At 44.5% G+C, this 16,180-nt stretch overlaps 1 protein-coding gene and 1 long non-coding RNA gene across 4 annotated transcripts in view; one reads left to right on the forward strand and one right to left on the reverse strand.

Moving 5' to 3' along the window:
* Positions 1 to 6: 6 nt before the first annotated feature.
* Positions 7 to 13,406, forward strand: LOC103659741. Of its 3 annotated transcripts, none has more exons than XR_005837824.1 (3): positions 7 to 599; positions 2,780 to 2,951; positions 13,348 to 13,406. It is a non-coding gene; the product is annotated as an uncharacterized LOC103659741 (long non-coding RNA). The 3 variants fall into 3 exon arrangements; XR_005837823.1 differs by lacking the exon at positions 13,348 to 13,406 and adding an exon at positions 3,707 to 5,161; XR_567610.2 differs by lacking the exons at positions 2,780 to 2,951; positions 13,348 to 13,406 and adding an exon at positions 1,269 to 1,477.
* Positions 8,487 to 16,180, reverse strand: part of CASP10 (caspase 10) — a 29,922-nt gene continuing 22,228 nt past the window's right edge. The window contains exons 7-8 of the mRNA XM_008687345.2: positions 14,830 to 15,322; positions 8,487 to 13,085 (exon numbers count right to left, since the gene is read on the reverse strand). Of these exons, the coding sequence (XP_008685567.1) occupies positions 12,932 to 13,085; positions 14,830 to 15,322 (647 nt within the window). The 3' untranslated portion in view covers positions 8,487 to 12,931. The remainder of the gene's footprint in view (positions 13,086 to 14,829; positions 15,323 to 16,180) is intronic.

The following is a 16,180-nucleotide window of genomic DNA, read 5'->3' on the forward strand; positions in this document are numbered from 1 at the left end:
CCAGTTGCATGAGCTTGGGCAAGTCACTTCACAGCTTGGTGCTTCCGTGTCCTGACATTAATATTAATGTTAATATTAATTCCTTTGAGGAATTTGAGAGTTATTGCAAAAATCAAATGAGTTAATGCATGCAAAAGACCTAGAACATCTCCCGGCGTACAGAGTAAATGCCTAAGAAGTGTGAATATGCACATATATCATACATGCTGTTTTGTTTGCAAATGCAGGGTCAGTATATTACGCCAGAATCAATCCACGCACTGCCTCTCAGCTCCAAATCCACTCTCCTTCCACCTGGCTGGCGACGCTGTGGCTGAGCCCAATGAAAATGGCTCCTTCGCCGCCGGTACAATTTTCGGTTTTGTTCCTAGAGGGCGCTAGAGAGCGCAGGGCGGGGCAGAGGAAGGGCTTCTCTTTCAAGTTCAGCGTGATTTTCTTCCTGCTTCTAAGGCACAGCTGCCAGCAACTTGCAGAAGACCTAGTGGCTCTCACACTTCGGAGAATGTTGTCGGCGTGCCAGCAGGAAGCCTGCTCACCAGCCTCCACTGGCACGCTGCTGACGACCTCTGACCCGTGACACGCCCGTGAATTTCTCTACGGTCAGTGGGCGCAGCCACATCTCCAATCCGTTCTGACTCTCAACCTTGGAGTGGGGAGGAGTCTTCCGACAGTCTTCCTTCCAGGGGTATTCTCCCTCAGCCCTAAAGGGATTTTACTTTGAATAGTTAACTTTCTTTTACTGGTTAATAATGCTTCCTATTAAATTGTCCATTTCAGATTACAGGTGTGGTTTCCGTCTCTGACTGGACTCTGAGTATCTTTATCAATATATATATGGCTTACGGTTTGCTTTCTTTTTAGTTATCAAGATATAATGGGCATCTTTTTCATCTTCCCAAATGTCACTGCCTCTCTTTTAATGCAGTTTTGTGTCTGATTACACAGAAGATTTATACTTTTATGTGGTCAAATGTATCTGTCTTTTCTTTTGTGACTTCTAGGTTGTATGTGTTGCTTAGGGAAACGTTCTATGGTCTTTTATTGCCTGTATTTCTCTTAATGCCTTTATAGTTTTGTTTTAACATTTGTATTTTTGGAGTTTTGTGTATCTTGGAGTTTTGTGTGTGGTCTGAGGTAGGCATCTAACTTTATTTTCTTGATGGCGGAGAATCAATTGTCCTAATACCATTTTTTTAAATTTATCCTATCCTTTCTTGATCATCTTATTATGTCACTTTTGCCAAAAAGTACCTTTCTTCTCTCCCCAGCCAGATTATACTTTCCCAGAGGGCAGGGGCGTTTTTTGCAGCCCCACGTTCTCTAACTACCTGATACCTGGCGGAGCCGAGTACCTGTTGGTTGACGGTGTGACTGATGAGAAAGCTGAAGGAGAGCTAGCGCATTTCTAGTGCAGCAAAGCAGCACACGCAGAACTCAGAGCTACGAATAAATAAAAGCTGTTCCCCAGTTTTCATGAGTGAATGTGTTTGTGGTTTGTGTTTGTATTTTAATTATTAAACAATTCTGGCAGAGCACTGTTTTAGGTTGGAGCATAGGAAACAAAGGATGGGTAAGATCTGGTTCCTACCCGCATGAAGTCTGCAATCCCTAAAAGCCTGTCAGTAGGGGGCTCTTTAGATCACTGATGATACAGGCGTATAATGGAACACAGGCCGCCATAAAAAGAATCAGGGAGACCTGTATGTTCTGATACAGAATAGGCTGTCTGAGATATCTTAAATTTAAAAACCCAAGGACGAAACAGTCCGCTAGCATTTAGGAAGGGGAAAATGAGAGAAAGACACAGACACATATGTGTTTATATAAGAAAAAAAATATCTCTGAAGGATATTCAAAATATTGGAAACAATAATTACCTCTGGGGGAACCTGGCTGGCTCAGTCAGAAGAGCATGTGACTCTTGATCTCAGAGTTGTGAGTTAGAGCCCCACATTAGGTGTTGAGATTACTTAGATAAATAAAAAAATTTAAAGCAACACCTCTGTGGAAGGAAGTGGGGATTTGGGAGATGGGAATCAGTGAGAAATCTACTTTTCTCCGTGTGTCCTTTTGTACTGTTTAAATGTTTTACCAGATGCTTGTGTTATATTCCCAAATAAAGAAAAGAGGAAATTTTTTTTTAAAGATTTTGTTTATTTGACAAAGAGAGAGAGAGAGAGCAAGCAGGGGGAGCAGAAAGAGAAGCAGACTCCCTGCTGAGCAGGGAGCCCGATGCCAGACTCCACCCAAGGACCCTGCGATCATGACCTGAGCTGAAGGCTGACGCTTAACCGACTGAGCCACCCAGGTGCCAGAAAATAAGAATTTTGAAAAGATGAAATGAGGGGGCGCCTGGGTGGCTCAGTCGTTAAGCGTCTGCCTTTGGCTCAGGGCGTGATCCCGGTGTTCTCGGATCCGGGATCGAGCCCCACATCAGGCTCCTCCACTGGGAGTCTGCCTCTTCCTCTCCCACTCCCCCTGCTTGTGTTCCCTCTCTCACTGGCTGTCTCTCTGTCAAATAAATAAATAAAATCTTAATAAATTAATAAATAAATAAAAGATGAAATGAGATAGACACATAGATACATGAAACAAAAGTGTGAGCAGTAAGAGGGAAGAAGGGTGACAAGTTAGGAATTCTAAACTCCACAGCTCCAGAGGCACCTGGAAGCATCTGAGCAAAGGCAAACCGAAGCAAGGAAGTTGTTGAGATCTGTCTGTTTAGGGCCTGACATATGTTCTCTGACTGCCACTGAATTCACTTCCTTGTCCTTCCCAGAAATTATAATCTCCTACCGAACACAGAGCAAGAAAGGGGGCACCTGGCTGAGTGCACGCATCACATAGAGGGATCCCAGACCTATGGAAACTGGAGCCTGAGGAGGTCAGACCCGCCTAACTTCTGCACATAGCTGTGCTTTCGATTACTGGCAGAATGAATCACCTCTCTTGTAAGTAATAGAACTATTTTAATCTTTAACTTAGGCCAAGCCCATTTTTTTACAGGCCTGAAACTGTTCATAAAATTGGCTTCTCCTCGACATTTCAGGGTGATAACTCAAGCAAGGGAGGACAGGCTCCCATCTCCAAAACCCAAGATGGGATGCAAACCACTCGTATAGGCCTGCCCCCTGTCTCTCAGGAAATATTTTCACAAGAGCAATATGGTACAGACAGGAAGGACAGGCCGCTGCACGTGGAGGTCAGCCAAATGGAGCTGAAATTTGGTTCTTCTCCATTTCTAGTCGTGTGACCTTGTTTATTATTTAGCTTTTCTGAGCCTTGATTTTCTGATCCATAAAATGGGCACAATAACACCTCTCTGTCACTCTCACAAAGTCATCATTTTCAGCGTGGGCAAGCAACTAGACCTTAGGGCTGAAGTTGCTAATTTGGCAGCAGCGAGAAGCACCTAGACAAAACTGGCTCACCGTCTCCTTGAAGGGTGGCCAGAGCTGGAGATACAGGCAGACATGAGTAGAGGGACAAGGATACTTTTAAATGGTAGAATAAGCAGAAATGTAGGCTGATCAGATGTAGAACTGAGCTTCTGATTGTGCCCTCTCGGGATGGAAAAATGTCAGCAGCAACTGGGGTGGGAATGGGGGTCACAGATGAAGAAGGTTGAGTCTGCATTTGAACCTGATGTATGAGAGAACAGGTTTGGGGCACTCAGAGGCATCACAAGGGGGTTTCTTATCCGCAGGCTCGCTTCCTGTGCCAGACTAGACATGCAACAACGATGGCTCTAAAAAGTGAGCCAACGCCCCTCCTTCCTGTCTTGGCAACACAAGTTAGATCACCGCCACAGAAATAACTACCACCAAAATACAGACAGGTATGGGGTGGAAGAAACTCAGTCTGCCCCAACCAAGAGGGCAAAACCACCCTGTGTACCTGACCTGGCCAAAGAGAGATCACCCCGTCTGGTGACCAAATTACATTAACCAGCATCAAAGCAAAACGAATTTTTTTTATGTTTTTTTAAAGATTTATTTATTTATTTATTCATTCATTCATTTATTTATTTGAGAGAGAGAGAAAGAGCACGAGCAGAGGGGAGGGGCAGAGGGAGAGGGAGAAGCAGACTCTCCGCTGAGCAGGGAGCCACACAGATGGGGGGGGGGCAACGCAAAAAGATTTTAGAAGAAAGAGAAGAAATAAACATGACCGGTGCAGCTGAAGCCCCTGCATCATTCCCCACNNNNTCCCCAAATCCCAGACCCACCCCAGGTAACAGCCAGAATTTGTTTATCACACCCATGCTTATTGTTGTATTTGTACACCATGCGTACGAATGTACAAGCGACCTGCAGGACTGTCCGGGTTTTTCACACTGTGTAAATTGTATCATATTGCATATGCTCTTTTTTTTATAGACTTTTAATTTCATTTACCATTTGAACAATTTAAAGTGAATAGTTCAATGGCATTTGGTGTATTCACAGTGTTCCCATTCACCACCACTCAGTCCCCGAAAGCATCGTGCTGCCCTGCATGCCTATGACTGACCCATACAAGATTGCCAATATTTGTTCCTGACTTACGGAATGGCAATTTCAATGGTTCGGCCTAATAATCCCAGTTCATTTTGTTTCACTGTTTGATGAGTATTCCTTTATGTGACTATACCCCAATCCATCTAACCTCCTGTCAATGGATATTTAGGTTGCTTAAGCTGCTTCCTTTTTTCTTTCTCTCTCTCTCTTACAAGCAATAATGCTCTGAAAATTCTCCTCCGTGTCTCCCAGCACATGTGCAAGAGTTTCTTTTGGGGCAGAGACCCAGACCTGGAATTGCTGGTTCATACTATCCTCACCCGTACTTGCTACTGATGGGTTTTTAAATGTTACCGATAGGACAGGTGCAAAATGGTGACTCATCGTGGCTTCAGTTTTGCAGTTCTCTGATTATCGAGCAGATTATGTTCCCGTTGGTTTACTGCTCATTTGTATTCTTTTCTTTTCACCAATGGTTCATATTTTTTTGCCCATCTAACTGAACTGTTTATTTTATAGAATTGTAGAATTTATATATTTTTATATATATAAATTCATTTTATAAATATAAATTCATTTATATATATTTACATATCCCTTGTCAGTTATATATGTGGTACATACCATGTCCCAGTCTGTGGCTCATTCTTTAGCTTTTCAATGTTGTTTTTGATGTTTTTAAATTGTTAAAAGGAGAAAGGGCATTTTTGCTTAAATTCACAAATGACAGATCTATAGGGAATTAGTAAAGAAAAAGGTGGCCATATCCAAGAAAGAGCTCTAATCTTTTAGTTTGAGACCATAGAAAATTCTTTCACAAAACTCTGGGCTGAAGGGTACACGGATCCGACTTTGTGCAACATTTTTCTTCATGTTCTTTTGCATCTCTGAGGGCTTCAGGTAATCTCGAAGGAGCTAGGGTTGGGAAGAGAAAGGCACAGGCTGTGGACCAGAGGCAGATACTCTGCGCACCATAAAAATGATGAATCCCAACCTGGCCTTTCAAGTCATTCCAGAGCAAGAGCAGGAGAGTACAACAGTGTGTTGATATTTCTTTCAACACATAGGTTATGAGCCTCAGATTTTACTGTTGCCCAGGCCCTGCAAACGTTGGATGAGGCTGAGGATGGGAGGAGGAGAGGGAATATGGGGGTCAAGAGGAGTGCAGGGGGTGTGGTCAGTGCTTCAGGCGGATCTCTTCTGATCCATTTTAATCCCCCTCTGCGTACCCCCACACCCCATCCCCACCTGCCAGCCAGTCTGGCCAGCTTGCCAGATTGTAGGGCGTTTTGCTTCTCAAGAGTCACACGTTTGTGTGAGGAGAGTACACCCTCGGACAGATGAGGGAACAGAAGGCAAGCTGAGGACAACGCACAAGCTGACAACCCCCCCCCCCAGGTAGGACATGTGTGACACCCCTCAGGCACTCCTGGGTCCCTTAAAGCTGAGGGAAGGGAAAAACAAATGGTTAACTGACAGAAATCACAGTCCCCAAGACAGGAGTCTCCCTCAGTTTACAAAATGTCTCAGTGATTTACAAGAAAAAAGCACTCTTATCAATAGCCTAACTTCCAGAGACCCATAGACTCAATTTCCTGGAGCCCTAACATCACCCACCTGGTAGGGTTTTGGAATATAGGTGAGGTTCCGTGGAGTGCAGTCCAGAGCCGAGGGCCAAGAAAGAATTGTTGAGACGTCCTTGGTGCAAAATCGTGGTTTATTAAAGCACGGGGACAAGACCCGTGGACAGAAAGAGCTGCCGCACCAGGGTTTTGAGGGGTGGCTGATTATATACTTGGGAGTTTGGGGGCGGTAAGGAAAAGGGAGGTTTTAAAAGGATTTTCATATATTTAAGAAGACTCACAGGATAGAGGCCTTGCCATTGTCATGTTAGGGTGGTTTTTCCCTCTAGCAAGGCATTAACAGTAAGATAGTTGGGAGCTTCCAGAAGGAGCATTACACCTTGCCAGCTTCAAGTACCTGTCAGTGGGCTGCAGGTTATAAGAACATTTAATTGTATCTACATTTCCTTCTGGAAGCTAGGTATTGATAGAAATGCTAAGACATTTGTAAACTGAGGGAGACTCCTGTCTTTTAGGATTGTGATCTCTGTTAACTATTTGTTTTCCCTTTCCTTAGCTTTAGGGCAGCCAGGAGTGCCTGAAGAATGTCGCCTATATCCCATGGGGGGTGGGAAGGAGGCAGGGTGGGGTGTCAGCTTCTGCTTTGTCCTCAGCTTGCCTTCTGTTCCCTCAGCACATCCACAGTGATGTGGGAACAAAGGTAGAGAAGGAAATGTAAATAAAATAAAATTTCCTTATAACCTGCAGCCCATTGACAAGGACCTGTAATAGGTAGAGTATAACATTCCTCCAGGAAACTCCCAACTGACTGAATGTTAATGCTTTACTAGAGGGAGACACAACCTTAACTTGACAATGACAAGGCCTCGAATATCTTTAGGTCCTCTTTTACATACAAAACTTACTTTGAAAACCTCCCTTTTCCTTAAGTCCCCCAACTCCTAAGTATATATAATCAGTCACCCCTCACAACCCTGGTGCAGCAGCTCTTTTTGCCCATGGGTCTTGTCCCTGAGCTTTAATAAAACCACCATTTTGCACCAAAGACAGCTCAAGAATTCTTTCTTGGCTGTGGGCTCTGGACCTCACCGCACCAAACCTCACCTATATTCCACAACTATATCAAGACCACAGGAAGTGCCTGGAAGTTTGAGGTCTCCCACCCGGGGCCGCTCTCAGCAGAGGATGGAGGGCTGAGGGAGGTTTTCTGACTCCCTGTAAACGGAGAGCCATTCCTGAACAGCTCACTTGCACACGAATCCTCCTCTCGGGATCTGATTCTGAGCACGGGACACAAGATCTGCATTCAGGGGTTTTGGTTGTTTTAGTTTTAGTTTTGAAGGAAGAGAAGTTACAGCACGCTTTGTGTGCTGAGAGGAATGATCTGGTGAGAGGGGACAGTTAATAGAGCAGGAGAGAGGAGGAAGGGCTACAAGAGTGGTGTCCTCAGAGTGAGCAGGATGGGACAGCCCCGCACCAGAGCCAAACTGACTCTTGGGAGAAGCACAGACCGGACGGTGCACCCGCTGCTGACAGGACAGAACGCGGGGAAATGCGGTTAGGGAGCAGGTGGATCACGGCTCGGTGGTGGCAGGTGGAAATCTCGGATTACTTACCTTAGTGAGGCCACTGAGACCATCAAAGTAAAGCGAGGAGAGTGGAGGATGACACAGGTCTGAAAATTCAAAAGAAAGTGTAAAATAGACTGAGAAAGCAGAGGGTGACATAACCAGGGAAATGTTACAGGATTGCTGAGAACCACCGAAAGCCTGTTCGAAGTTTATGGTCATTGGTTTTAAATGAGAACGGTCTGCAACACTGTGTATTTTTACACCCGCCTCTACCAGAAATTCCAGTACAAACATGGGGGTAAGTGGGCATATGGGATTAACCAGAGCTTGGATCCTGCCCCATGAGGAGGACTGCGGGAAAGGCAAGGGTGTTGAGGGTGGGTGTGAGCGAGTGCGGTTAACGACACATGGGACTCCAGCTGGACAAAGAGGGAGGGAAGAAGTGAGGGGTAGTGCTGGCACTGGAAAGACGGCAGATAGGGTTAATGGACTAACCAGAGGCCCCCGGGGCACTGAAGGCTTTGGCGGGAGGGTCCTAGAGAAAGTGAGATGGAATGGTAGCAGGCAGCTGTCAGGGAGGCCTGTCTGCAGCTGAGCTGTGGGTGGAGGTACAGATACTGGTAATGACAGAGTTGACTGGATGCAAGACTGGGAGGACACGGTAGGTGAGCTGATTTAAAGGTGGTGGGGAAGCTCAGGGACAAATGCAGAGCATACATCAAAATGGAATCATAAGGGAATTAACTCTTCTTTGTGTGTTCTTCTACTTCCCAAATATTCCAAAATGTGCATATGTTACTACATAAGCAGAAATCAAAGATATTACTCAAAGGTAAAAAGGAAAAAAAAATCCCTTTTTTTTATTGGTCAGACAATTCCTACTGCCCACAAGTAACCCGTCCACAAAGCTCATAAAGGCATTCCCACTGTACAGCTGTACAAGTACTTCCAGGCACCTTACAGAATCATTTAAAATGAGTCCAACGAGAGATCTGAGTTTCACAGTGTATGTACTTTGTTTCAAGAAATGCCTACTTTTAAATACATACAAATTTGTATCTGTCATATCTGCATCTGCATTAAGAAATCCTGAAATTATCTCTGGGATTCAGAGGTGGGAGGATTGCACATTTGGTAGGTAGAAATGCAGGGAAGACTTATCCTCAATACCTTTTTGTATTCTCTTTGAGCAATGTAAAGATATTATTTATTCAAAAATAGATTCAAAAAGTAAAAATTCATACAATTTAAAAATTTTAAAAGAGGAAAAAGCCTCTTTTAAAAATTCACATATGCAGAAGTTATGTTACAAAGTGGTTGTTTATACTGGCAAATCAGTCTTCCTTTAAACAGGGAATTTCTCCTAATACTTTTTAAAAAGGATTCCATTTTCAGAAATTTAGCTGCTGTTTAAAGACACAAAGGTGTCTTTACCACAAATGCGATATTTTTACCACATCGTTAAAGGCGAACTGCAGACTTCTGAGAGCCAGACCCTACCAGAAACAAAGTTAAATAACTTGTCACAAGCAACATGTACTTCACCGCAAGTTGGTTACAATTGTTTGGCATGGCTCCAGAATTCAGAATGCAAGGCAGGGCGTTTAAGTACAAAAATCACAACAGGGAAAAGGACAAATAAAGGCGTCTCACAGTGAAAGCAGGTGGTAAGACTGCAAATCCTACACTAAGAGCTGCCAGACGTTAGTTAAGCCCTTTGACACTGAAGATTGGACCACGGGTTCTCCAGCTAGGGCTCCTCCAAGCTCTCAAACCCATGACTTTGTGTGTAGTGTGAGTTCCCTCCACTGAGAGGTAAGCAGGGGCGGAGGGATGGTGGACTAGGAGTCTGTCACGGCTTAAGGGAATGGACTGGAGCAGGTTTCAGATAGATTAACTACTGGTACCCAACAAGAGATCTGAGGACTGCTAGCCCCGGGAACCCCAATCCATGCTATATTAAAAAGTTCAGGGTAAAGTTCATCACTTCCTGAGGGCACCAGGATGCGGACACAGTTGTTTGTCAGTGCTTAAGTACGAAGTGAGCATGCAGGAGAGCCAGGATCCACCTCTATTAACTGAAGATTATCACCAAAAAGGAAATGAAGCATTTCAAACCGAAGGTGGAAGACTTGTAGACCCTGAGAAGAAATCCCCAAACATCCAAGGACCCAAGAATTCCAGGTTAAGAACAACGTGACTAAATCACTCAGGAAGTATCGGTCCTGGAAGATTTTAGGACTCAAATATGGCACACAAGTTATCTACAAAATGAGGTCAGCTTCTCATTGGGTCTCCCTCAGTGGAGACAGGATCACTGATAAAGGGCTGCTGTTCAGTGGTGCCCCGCATAGTGTTATATTGGTCAGTGTCTGTTCTGACGCATCAGTAACCACACTGTATCAGTTGCTTGTATGTCTGCATTACCTGAGCTAAGGGGAACCCTGGTGAGATCAAACCTGCCCACCAGCGGGGTGAGGCCCTGCAGCAGAGGCCAGGAGGATGTTGTGGTGACTAGTATCTCTAATAATAGTCAACACCAGTAGCATCATTCTTAAATAACATTGGCATAATATTCTATGAAAAGTTTCCATGTCCTTCATTTTGTTTGATAGAAACCAAATTTTTGAGGGAAAAAAAAAACAGAAAAGAAAGAAAAAATTAACCACAGCTCTTGTAGGTTGAGCACAACTAAGCAAAATATATAGAAACCTCACTTGGTCTGAGCATTTCTTGAATTAATGTCTGGGCAGACGATGGCTGTAGCCACCGCCAAATACCAGTGAACAAATAGCCTCCCGTATTTCGCTCTAAATTCACACACACACACACACACACACACACACAGACAAGGGACAAGTGTGTACACGCTCCATTTAGGAGAAATGACTGAAGGATGGGTGTGCTCCTGGTGTCCACATAGGCCCGTGACTTCCAGTCATCAATGCCTAGTGACTCCTGGTGTGCCTGCCAGAGAACTCTGACAAGAAAGCTTGTGGGCTCGTTTCCTGATTCCAGAATTTAACCCTGCATAAGCACTAAGTTCCAGCACAGCAGAAATATGGAATAGACCCACAGGACCGGGGTACTTCAGCATCGAACCCCAAATGCTGCTGCTGAAGGAGAGTTCCTTAGCGGTGTTTTGTCCGGCTGGATTCAGAGCCCAGAGCTGGCCTGTTGCTGCTGGGGACACTGTGACTCAGTGAGGGAAGAATCAGCGTTTCACTCAGAGGACATCGGTGGGGACTGCTACGGTTGATGAGCGGCTAAAATTCAGCTGGAATTAGACGCAAAGGAACTCGCACTCTGCTGTTTCCATTGAGGTTAACGCCAGAGGATCTGCTTCCTACAGGCCTTATGTGTATCTCACAACTGGATTTAAATGGGTATATATATATTTACAATATACATACATTATATATTCCCCTAAATCCTCATCTGCAATAGGTAACTTTTCTCTATTTCATAGATAAGACTCAAAAAACTAGCTCGATTTAGTGTCTCAGAGCAAGACAGTCACAACGCCAAAAGGAAACCCAAGACTTCCCTCTCGATTCTTTGCTTTTTGTTTTGAACCACACCATCCTTCACTTGCAGAGAAGCTTTTGTGAAATGGCCAAAAGCTGTGTATATTCAACTGGGCAAAGATTGTGATAACCATCGGTTAGCCTTGACTTGTATAAACACGAGTTCTGGAAGATCATCCTGACATATGCGTTAGACTCCTTTCCTTGGTCAAGCTACAGTCAAATCCATATAATTACTAGCTCCATCCACATAATTACTATTATAAAAAGCTTCTTGTGAATATTTCTCAGAGCAAATACACTATAAACTAATGCGACTTTCACAAGAATAACTACAAAATCAGGCATCACTGAGAGTGATTTTTCTTCAGCCCCTGACATCTTTCATGAACATCTCATATCCAAGGAAATGTTCCTCCAGCCCTGCTATGTCCCATGACATTCCAGTTCACTCAAGTGGGAAAAAATCCTGTAAACAATGACCATCTGGGGAACTGTAGCAAATCACTTTGCCTCCTGGGGCCTCAACTTCTTCATCTGGAAATAAAGGCCTTAAGGAGAAGACTTTCAACCTCCCTCCTTCAGGAGCTGAAAAAGAAATTCCTCTTGAAATTGAAAAAAAAAAAAAGTTCACATAAATAAAGATATTCAAAACCTTAATGTAAAAAGTATCAAGGCTTCCAGATAGAACCACACCCCCCAAGGCACAGCCTGACAACTCTCTTAAGGAGAGAACAACATCCCCTGTGAACAGCTTCAGACCCTCAGGCTGGCTTCCTCCTCCATCCTTTGGGCCAGAGGAACAGAGCACGTGGGGGACAAGGTAGGGGCTGTTGACCACAGTCAGCACAGTGCAGCCACTGAGAGAACCCCTGGCAAAGAGAGACATGCTGTGATGCAGACTGAGTCCTGACTCAAGCCTCATCGGAAGCCAGCACCACCCATCTGTGTGTTTTCAGATGAATGAGACAACAAAAACCCTTCTTTGCTTTAGCTGGTTTGATGTGGGTATTCTATCATCGGCATCTGAAAGGTTCCGACCAACATGGGGTTTAACCTCAGGCCGTAAAGCCTCTGCTCCCAGAGTGGCTGAGTGTGTCTCTCTTCATTCGGACTGTCATCATCTTAAGAGCCGAACCTGTTCCCAATCAAAGAGAATCAATTCCTGCAGGAATACCTTCCTTACGCTAAAGCAGGAAATGGGCATCATATAGACCAAATTTTCACCTAGGTAGATGTGCGGGAGAGGAGCCTTAGGAAGGGGAGAGCAGAGAAGATCAAGGAACCATGCATGATCTCTACCATTATCCAATGTCCAAAACAAGGCCATGCAGAGGGGATGCAGAATGATAATAAGGGGTGCTCATGTAGAGAGGAAATAGAAGCTCATCTGAGGCTAAGAAACCATGGTTCTTAGAGCTCAAAGGAATCTTAAAATATACCTGCGTTCCATCCTTTACTTCATGGATGCACAAACCAAGGCCAACTGCTTTTTCTCAGGGCATACAACTAAAGCCAAGACTACAATCCAAAGCTTCAAGAAAGAAAGTGTTCTAACATTCAGACTTGTCAAAAAGAAAAAAAAGATTTTGCTTGCCTCAGAAAATAAGGTATTTCCAGTTATCAGAATGACAGATGCAGGCCAGCTCACCGTCTATCACTGATTCCTGTGATGGCGGGGGCGGGGGGGGGGGTGGATTGGAATGGATGACCAAAGCTTCCTTTCAAGCCAAAGAATCAATGAAAACTCTCTACTGTTCAAGTTTTTCCTGTGGCACAGGGAATACTAGCTTTCTCCGTAGTGTGAAAGCAGGCTGGGGCATTTGTTTCTTTGTTCCTTGTCTGTCTGCTTGTTGACTCACATCATTGTTGACAGCAGTGAGGATGGATAAGATATCTTCATGTCTGCAGGCAGATACGAAAAAATATTTTCAATCAGGAGACAGAAATCACATCATAGAGAAGTCACAGAAAGAAACCCTAAAACATGTGGCTTCTTCCTAGTTTAACAGGCCAAGATTCTAACTGGAGTCCTGCCAAATATAAGGAAATGCTTATTTCAAAGTTGAAAAAAGAAATGCTAAATCATATGAAGTTTTTCAGTTCTACATTTAGTGTTTAAGAACACTGTAACAGTCACATCTTTTATTTTCATTCTTTTTTTAAGATTTTATTTATTTATGAGAGAAAGTGAGAGAGAGAGCACAAGCAGGGGCTGCAGCAGGCAGAAGAAGAGGGAGAAGCAGACTCTCCACTGAGCAGGGAACTGGATGTGGGACTTGATCCCAGGACCCTGGGATCATGACCTGAGCTGAAGGTAGGTGCTTAACCGACTGAGCCACCCAGGCGCCCCTCACTTACTTACATCTTCATTACCTCTCTTCCTCTCACTGGACAATAAGCTCCATGAAAGATTCTGTCTCTCTTGTCACAACTGTACCCCGAGTTCCTAGCTCAGCACCCAGTACAGTAGGCACACACAAGACCTTGATAAACACTGCCTTGTCCCTGAAGTCATAGGACATTGGTCTTCGACAGCTACAGTGGGGATGGAGGGATTAGCGAAGAAGAGGGAAAAGCTAAAGTTGACTCAAGATTCCAATCCTGAGTTCCCAATTCTGAATTCCCAGAAGAGCATGATGACAATTCCTAGAAATGGGGATTCAGGAGTAGGAGGCTGCTGGAGAGGGTTGAGCAGATGAATTCAGAATTAGGCATACTGAACATGAGCTCCAAGGGCAACACAAGGGTAGGATGTCTGGCATGCTGCAAGAAATATACAGAACTGACCTGAAGAAGGAGATTCACTCAGTCATTCATGGGTCCAGCAAATATTTATCAAGCTCAACAACACAGAAGGTATTGGTCAAGTATGAGGCTATAAAGCTGAATGAAACAACTGTGCTCTCCAAAACTTCAGAGATTAATGGACCAGAGATGGCAATTTGGGAGACATTTTCACGGAGACCAGTAGCTTCCAGGGATAGCTAAGGCTGCCGAGAGCTACAGAGAGCCGAGAACGGGGTCCAGGGCTAAACCATGGTGAAGGCCCATTTCCAGAGCAGCAGGTAAGGAGCATGCGGCAGATCCAGGAGGAAAGTCGTGAGAGCAGCGGCAGATCAAAGGTGTTATAATGCCGAAGGCAACACACAGGCACTCAGTAAGTATGAGACACTGACAAACGAACAAATAAAAGGCCCTCCTACCTTAACTCATACTGTTCCCTCTGCCCTGCATGCCTTTCGTCCCAGTTATTTACCCAACATCTATCTGTCATCTCTAGAAGCTCTTCCTGATCCTTCAAATCTGGGTGAGGTACTAGTTCTAGGTGTTCCCATAACACCTATGCTTTACAATGTGTGTTGACCACAGGGGCTGCTCTTCCCCCATCTATTTTTTCTATCCCTCTAGACTGAGCAAGCAGGGACTGTGGTTTTTTTTAAATTCTGTTTCTTCCTTTCCAGTTATATGCTGGTACTCAATAGAGTTTGTTGGATGGACAGGTGTTTGGATGGACGGACAATGGATGAATGGACCGATGGATGGACTGATGGATGGGTGCATGGGTGGGTGTGTGAATACATAGACAAACAGGTATATAGACAGATGGATAAAGAGGTAGGTGGAAGGAACAACTCAAAACTCTCACCTTGGGACCAAGCTCTTCAGATGATTACACAGAGATTGAATATACCAGCTGCCTTTCTCCACGTGCCGAAAGGACACATAGCCAGGGACAGTGGCCAGGCCAAGAAGGAAATCTGCCTCATCAGGAATACTGTCCTGAAGGGAGGGGGATACACGCTCAGGGTTTACAGCATCTGCTTCAATGAACACAGGAGGCTGTATCTCTTCACCTTGACAGGCCTGGATAAAAAAGAGTTTGGGTTTGTGAGCCAGTCCAGGGCACTGCTGGGCTGTGAAGTGAGACGTGATCTCCTGAATGGGAACAAGGGTCCCATCTGAAGAGTAGACAGCTCCAAACTTCCCATGGGTCAGAACACAGAACACGAAGCAGTCTCCATCAGCATGGCCTGGATGACACTTATATTCCTGCAGAACCTCGTCCAGATGTCCTTTGGTCACATTATGATATACATGCACACTGAACCCAAGCCACTCAAACACATGCCTCAAGTGCTCTGTAAAAAAAAAGGAGAGAAAGGGGAAATGATAAAATGAAATGAAATTGAGTGGAATGAAATAAGATGAAGGGATGAAACAATGTGAACAGTTATAAAACTTGCACAGCAAAGAGCCTGAAGCTTGGAGTTTTTTACTTTCACAACAATAAAATTTTACAATTTACTACCTGCCTTCTTATAGTACCCACAGTGCTATCTCGATGGTCCTGAGAGCCAGCAGAGGCCCAACTTTCATCCTACTTCACAGAAAAGGAAGCCAATGCCCCGGGACTCTCCCACAGTCCCCAACTGGTTAGTGGTGGAGCCAGAGCTCAAACACAGGTTTTGTCTAGCTGACACACCATGCTTTCCCCCAAACCACAGAGTCCTAAATGCTCAGGGACTCTTGTCGCTCTTTCGACAGGCTGGTGACACCCCTGCTATGGTCTAAATGTGTGTATCCCGTGAAAAGATACTCAACATCACTCATCATCAGTGAAATACAAATCAAAACCACAATGAGATACTATTTCACATCTGTCAGAATGGCTATAATTAACAACACAAGAAACAAGAGGTGTTGGCGAGGATGCGGAGAACGGGGAACCCTCTTACACTGTTGGTAGGAATGCAAACTGGTACAGCCACTCTGGAAAACAGTATGGAGGTTCCTCAAAATGCTAAAAATAGAGCTACCCTACGATCCAGTAATTGCACTACTAGGTATTTACCCAAAGGATACAAAAATACAGATTCAAAGGGATACATGCACCCCAATGTTTACAGCAGCATTATCAACAATAGCCAAACTACAGAGAGAACCTAAATGTCCACCGACTGATGAATGGATAATGAAGATGTGGTGTGTGTGTGTGC

This window comes from Ursus maritimus, unplaced genomic scaffold (genome assembly GCF_017311325.1).
Source record: "Ursus maritimus isolate PB19 unplaced genomic scaffold, ASM1731132v1 scaffold_1, whole genome shotgun sequence".
NCBI lineage: Eukaryota > Metazoa > Chordata > Mammalia > Carnivora > Ursidae > Ursus > Ursus maritimus.